Below are 7,131 nucleotides of genomic sequence, written 5' to 3'. Positions count from 1 at the left end.
CACAATGCTAAGTAATAATTAACTAAAACTCTTTTTAGCTGATTTTACTCAGTAATTTAAAGGAGTCTTTAATATCTCACTTTTTTAATGACTGTTTTAAATAAAAAGTAAAGAGATACTTTGCTCTTAACAAGCTAAAACACTCGTAGCTAGGCAAAGTATTTTATAATTTATTTTATCTTATAAACTAAGCAAACTCCTAAAAGCATGCTCTTGTTAAAATTACAGATTTTAAGAGCATGTCTCAAATCACCACATTACAAAACTGAAACCAAACTAAAAAAACTCCCAAAAATGAAACAAGCTTGCTTATTAACGTCGTGAAAGTAATATGCACATACCAGCTACAATCTTTGCTGTGAAATACTGGAGGGTTCGTATTTCAGACCATTTCTAGTGAGGTCATCCTAATCCCCTCCATTAGCAGCAATATCCAAAATTTCACATGGGTTGGGAGACAGAATTGCAAGCTTTTTTCATCCCATTTTACAGATAGGGCAAAGGGAGGGCAATGAGTTGCCCCGGGCCACAATGCCCACCAGTGACAAAGCCCACACCAGAAGGCAGATCTCCCAAGACTCTGTTTTTAGCCACTGGAATTGCATATTTTAGCCACTTCTGCCAAGCTGCGCTGGGCTGGAGGGCAGTGACAGCCGCCTCGCAGGCTGACTGCAGGTTTACAAGAGGAATTGCCATTCTTCAGACAATGATTAATTGCTTCCCTTCCAGGCATTACTATTATTAGCACTATTAATTATTTGTATTCAATGTATCAGTGATAAAACGGGCTAGCACGCCGTATTTGAAGTACATCAGGACTCGCAACAGACGGCAAACCAGAGGCACATGGGGACTTCCCCCCTCCCCAACACGCTCCTAAGCGCTCCGATTCGCATTTCTAAGTCCCATTTTAAGCAGTGAATAAACCCAAGGTCCTTTTTTAAAGTCAGTTTTATTTGCACACAGAGTTGGGAGTTGTAAAACACATACTGTGTCAAGGTCTGCTTTGAGTTTTTACTGTTTAAAAGCCTCAAAGCAGGAGAAGCTGGGAGATGGCGTAAAACGTAAAGCGGGTGATCTGGGCAAGGTAGTCTGTTTTTAAACCACTTTTACTTGGGTTTTTGTTTTCTGATCTCGGAATTAACTTAAGAAAAGTCAGGAAAGGGGAAGAGGACAATGGACCATAAACCTGGGCAACTATGGTAGGTAGATAGGTGAACTTCTTCCAAGTTAGTAGCAACAAGCCACCCACATGATTTTTAGAGTAATTTGAATTTTTTAGGCCTTTCATTATGTTATTTACATCTGCTCCCCTGACCAAGCCAATTTTCAGGTCTTCTCAGTGATGATAGTTGCTCATGATGTTTTCCTCACATGTGTTATACAGCTGCATTGCCCTGGGCTCCGAGCAGGAGCTGAGCTGCACCACGATCTTTGTGAGGTGTTTTTTTAATATACGTACTGAGTGGACTCATGAGACCCTCCCAAACTGCTGAGTGACACTTATTACAACAAAGCTGGGATGGAGGTGCAAAAATTAAGAAAATAGCATCCAATGGTGAAAGAAAAATACATATAATGAGTTTGAAAGGAAAAAGAGGAAGAGGTAGAGGCAGGCAGGGAAAGAAACAGTGTTTTTCTTCCAAGATAAAATAAAGTTGCCCACTAACTTGGGATGGTAGTTATCCCCAAGCTCCAGCAAGACAACTTTTGTGGATGAATTAGTCAAAACGCATTATCGTCTCTGCTGTCCTACATTTCTATCAACATGACTCACCGCACACGCGTTATGGAGGGTAACGTAATGAGAGCTGAATTGCACTCTGTTTGCTGTTCCTCCCAATGGATAAATAAACTGTGTGTAATCAAGGTAAGTATGATGTTGGTCCTTCGGTGCTCTGTTTAATTTTTCTTGATGATTTTTCTCCCTAGGCAGGTAATAACTCCCTCGGAAGGTGCACAAGGGACATGAACGTTTCTAGCACATCTCTAAGTTAGCAGACCTTCACCAGGCTTTTAAAAAACTGCCACCTTGGTCAAACATTGAGGATTATGAGAATGCCCAGGGGGAGGAAAAGGGAGAAGGGACTTCAGAGGCTGCATGGGAACCCCTGAAAGAAAACAGGTTATTTCATTCTTCTGAGGGATGCAACTGTGAGACAGGGCTTATCAACAGAATTCCCAGTTCTCATGTGAAATATCTTGATAAGTCTTGAAGTACAATCTTGCCGTAAGCAGCTTTTCCTCTGGCAGCAAAAGTGAGACTCAATGATTGAGCAGTTAGCTAATCCCTTCCTTCTGCCAAGCTCCACCTGTTAAGCGTAACAGGGCAGGCTGAACACACGTCTCATCGCCGACTTTGCAAAAGATCCCTTCTGAACTATTAAACTTGTAATACTTTAAAAGGGGATAATTTATCTGCTGTTTGTTTGGGAGTTTTTTTGTTTACTTTTGTTTTAAAGAGGACCAAGAGCATTATATGGTTGAAAAAAAGGACAAGGAATATATCTTGAGATAAATGTCTATATAGGCTGGGGGGTTTTAGCCAATATTAGGCTGTCACTTAAAAGCCTCATCCCCACCCACTCCAGTTACTCACACTGTTATGTCACATTTATGGTTGTGGGGTATTATAATGAAGAAAATCTGGAATAAAATACACTGGGAGGAGATCCAACAGAAAACCCCACAGTTCCTTACGAGATCAAACAAACGTCATGCTGCCAGACGGGCAGAGTCAGTAGGATTGGAGGGAGTAACACCATGATAGCACTGAGATATGGACCAGTTCGGTGACAATCCTAAAACCCTATCCATCTGCACACCAAACCATGCTTTCCAGAGATAAGCCCTGAATGACTATTTCATATGTACCCATCTGAGCCAGGTCGAGAAGGCGTGCTGTCGGAGGAGATGGAAGACACCGACGCAACGGAGAGGGGTCTTGAAGACGACGGCATCGTGAAGGATCTCACCATAGACCGTGGCCGACTGCCTCGTCTATCATCCAGAGTTGAAAGCTGCAATAAAGAAACACAAGATCTTACTTCTTAAATCACAATGTAGCTGACATCTGCCTAAAAAAAAAAAATTTAGAATGGTTTGACAACTTTGCTTCTATGTGGATTTTTATATTACTTAATTGTACATGATGTTTAACAACAAACAATTCTAAAGAAAATCCATTTAAAGGACTAAGGAAATATGGATAATTTACAACATATCCCAATAGTCCATTTGCTTCAATAGAATTTACAGGCTTTTTTTACATCTGGGCTTTAAAAGGAGCTTTTTAAAAGTAACATTTTTTCAACCCATTTCTGCAACTGAAGTGACTGCCCTGTCAGTACATTTAAATTAACTGGAGTTTTTAAAAAAACAAAATAAAAATAATAAAAAAAACCCACTAAGGGGAACTTTATGGCAAGAGAGCCAATTTGCAGAGTGATATTTAGGTTAAGAAGAAAATATATGAAACATTTTTTTTTGTTTCAGAGTTGTGAATATTTATACAAGCTTTGTTAGTCATTAATAACTGATATATGCATAAAATAAATGAACTCTTTCACTCAACAAATACGAATCTCCTGCTGTTTAATTACAGGTATATTTTCCACCCTGTCAGTTACTGGTAAATTGGCCTTGTACACGACAGAGAGAAGCGATAAAACTCCATCAATCCTGACAATTCTTACTGGTGGGTAGAGTGAAAGTAGAAAGATAACACCACCTGCATATGACTTTCCAGTCATGTCCTTGATGATGTAAATGTATATTACTGAAGTGACTGACACGCAAGTATCATTAATGTCCATTATTCCTATTCTCCTTGGAAATAAATTACTATTTGAACTTTTCTCTTCCTAAATATATTAGCAAGATGGGATCTGAAGGACTCCAAATGGAACGCCACTTAGAAGGGTACCATAAAGGCCGGCACGTTCCACATAAGATCTGAGTGTTCTCATTAAAAAGAATGTCATCGCTATAGACAGAAGTGAAAATGAATCTCTGAAGGAAGGCTTGCCATAAAATACAACAGGATATTTCACTGCATGCACTATTCCACCTAGGCTTTGGGCACTCAGAGAAAAAAGTCCCTTGGCACTTCCCAGGATGCCAGGGAAAGCCAGGGCTGGAAATGAGACGGCAGTCCAAATACAGGCTAGCAAGCCAGCTTTCCTGACCTCTGACCCAGTCCTTAATGTTCTGGTGGTGATTTCCTTTGTCTTTAGATGGCTTTGGCTGACCGAAGGCGGATCTTAAATAAACCACGATTATAAAAAATAAATCACTGCTTTTCGAGTCCTCTCTGTGGGAAATGGGTTCTGGTATGGGATGTTGTTTAGTCCAATTTGGGGAAAATGTGTATTGTCCTAAATTACATCACACCCTTTGCTCTTTTGGAGATAAACTGTATGTTGTTACAGCGCACATGTAAAGTTTTCTCTAAAAATTGGATACGTACTACAGCTTGAAATCTAATACATGTGGTGAACCAAAACGAACAAGGCAACTCAACAGCGAGGAGGTCTGATGATTCCAAGTTCAGCTAAACACCTCTGCAGCAAAGCAGGGGGACCCTGGAATTTCCCACGCACCACGGACAGGCTCGCCATCAGAGGGCTGGCGGGAGGGAGCTGACGGTGCCCCAGGCCATCGTGGCAGCGTACGCGCCTACTTCTGCGTTAGAAGACACAGGGGTCATTTTCTGGTGTTTTGTTTTCTGGAGCAGTGCAAAGATATGTAAGCACATATGCAAGATTCACGCACTGCTGTCGTCACAAAAATAAACCTAAAAATTACAGCATGTTTGCAACACCGCTGCCAGGACTATCAGTAGACAGAGATAAAGCTCACCCTGGTAGCCTTCAATATATTACTGGGACATCAGCTCCACATAGCCAGCCTTAGAGCAACCCTAACCACTTGCATCTCAGGTTTTTAAATCAGTATCAAACCCGATCCACATAACACCAACCGATCTGCCTGGCTTTAGACTGAATTTTCAGTTACATGCTGATTTACGAAGCTGTGTGCTGGCTTTTGGCCTTCCTTGCTGGTGGGTAACGCTCAAGCCACAAGCAGAACGAAGCCATTGGAAACGGCACCAAATCCTTTGCCGTGCCTTAAAGATGAAAACATTCAGCTCCAGAAAAATCATCCTATAGTGGCAATTTTTCACTTTTACAACCCAATTCCTTTAAAAATGGAATACTGAAGAATTATCTTGACTTTCAAGGAACAGATTCAGGCAATTTAGAATATTGTTCCCGTGCTAGAAAATGAAAGTAGCAAAGCTTTCTGAACATCTTACATAGCATCTGCTCAGCAATTAATAATTTGATCACCACTGAGAACAACCAGGCAATGCTGCATCGACACTGCTTTTTTCATCAGTAAGAGTAATAGTAGAGAAATAAAATGTTTCCTGTAATTTAGAGAAATTCCAGGTATTTGGGAAGTGTAACGTTAGCAGTAAACTTACGACAGCTCGGACCCCGTACTGTTTTTCCACTTTGTCTTTCAGCTGCCTGAAGCAGGCCTCCATCCGCTCGTGGAACGGCCGCAGTGCCTCCGTCACCTTCTCCCCGTGAATCCGGATGCCTTCCGCCAGGAACGGGATCTGGAAAGAAGATTTACGTTGCCGCGGTCTGCCGAGTCCTTTTTACTCCTACACGTGTTGTAAGAGGAGTGAAAGATCTCATGCAATAATAATAATAATAACAACAACAATTATCACCATCATGATTCATTGCATATGAAGGACAACATAGAAAAAAAGATCGAAAAATCTGTAATATGATTTCCTTTCTTCTCTGTTAACCAAAGCCCTTGAAAATGAATACACCCATAGTTCTGCCCAGGAATCACTTCCTGGAGGCACAGCTGAATTTATCAGATAACACAAATATTCCTGTGATGTTATATTCACAGGCCCCCATACACGCTGTACTTCAAAATGGCAAACTGATGAATGACAAGTCTCACACCAGGTTATTAATATCAGTCCTTTCCCAGTCTCATAAGAATAAAACCTTGAAGGAGGAAATATTTGTAAGTTTAATAAACGCTGTTTCTAAAACTGCAAATAAGCTACATCCTTGGACACGTACATATTGCAGAGCAATATTTATTAATAAAACATCCAGTTTTATATACTATACATTTATCCTTAGAAAACTTATTTTCTTGTCTTTGGGACCATACTGGAAAAAAATTAAATTAATCCTCTTTTGTAACCGAAAATAATCATTTATCTTCAAGGCTTCTGTCACAGAATATCCATGCCAACACAGGATTATACAATTAGTTCATAGTGTGGAGGTGTAGCTGACCTTTTAAAATGTTTTAAGAGAGACATTTTCATTCCCAGAGCTATCCAGACATACCATTAGAGTTTTCTACCTCCAGCTTAGGAAAAATATTTCCTCTTCCAGCTCTGTTTCAGCCCACACAGTGCTCTGAGTCTAACTTAGATATTCTCTGCAGCAATCAAGCTGAGAGCCTTCTTCTTAATAATTCATAATTAAATCATAATACTGATTAAACCCAGATTTTTCTAATAAGACTAAGTAGCAATCAGAAGGAGTAGCTTTATTAGTAATGAAAATAATAAATATACAGCTGAATTACAGATGAACAAACTCAAGAATCTTATCAAGATGATTCTCTGTGATTTGGCACTATTTAAACAGTCACAGTTTCTTCTCCTAAAAGACTATAAAGAGAACTTAGAGTAATGACAAAATGTTTTACTGTAGCCTCTTCTATTTATAGCCACACGGATCTGCACTCTGCAAAAATGAAACACGGAAATCAGAAAACTTCCCTGCTCTGAGCAAGTAAATGAATTTCCAAATTTTTGTCATTATCAGGCCACACTGTGACCCTCCTTTCTTTGCAGGAATAAGTGGTCACTTGGCTCATTTATTTAAAAGAACCTGCTGACTTTTAAAAGGGATTCTTGTAAAAAAAAAAAAAAAATTGAATTACCAGGATGAAGTATGGATGGGGCCTGAATCTTCAGCTCTGAGATAATTTTTACAAGCAGAAAAAGCACTAATGAGCCTGTCCTAGGGATCAGCCATCTCCGATTTATAAAATCAAGCAATATGAAGTAAATGATAT

At 39.8% G+C, this 7,131-nt stretch overlaps 1 protein-coding gene across 1 annotated transcript in view; it reads right to left on the bottom strand.

Moving 5' to 3' along the window:
* LOC104516440 (dedicator of cytokinesis protein 1-like) overlaps positions 1 to 7,131 on the bottom strand; it is a gene marked incomplete at both ends in the record, with an annotated part of 48,697 nt that overhangs the window by 7,352 nt on the left and 34,214 nt on the right. The window contains 2 exon segments of the mRNA XM_010160766.1: positions 2,875 to 3,020; positions 5,489 to 5,626. Of these exon segments, the coding sequence (XP_010159068.1) occupies positions 2,875 to 3,020; positions 5,489 to 5,626 (284 nt within the window).

This window comes from Eurypyga helias, unplaced genomic scaffold (assembly GCF_000690775.1).
Source record: "Eurypyga helias isolate BGI_N326 unplaced genomic scaffold, ASM69077v1 scaffold20611, whole genome shotgun sequence".
Lineage (NCBI taxonomy): Eukaryota > Metazoa > Chordata > Aves > Eurypygiformes > Eurypygidae > Eurypyga > Eurypyga helias.
This window is presented reverse-complemented; position numbering and strand designations above follow the sequence as displayed.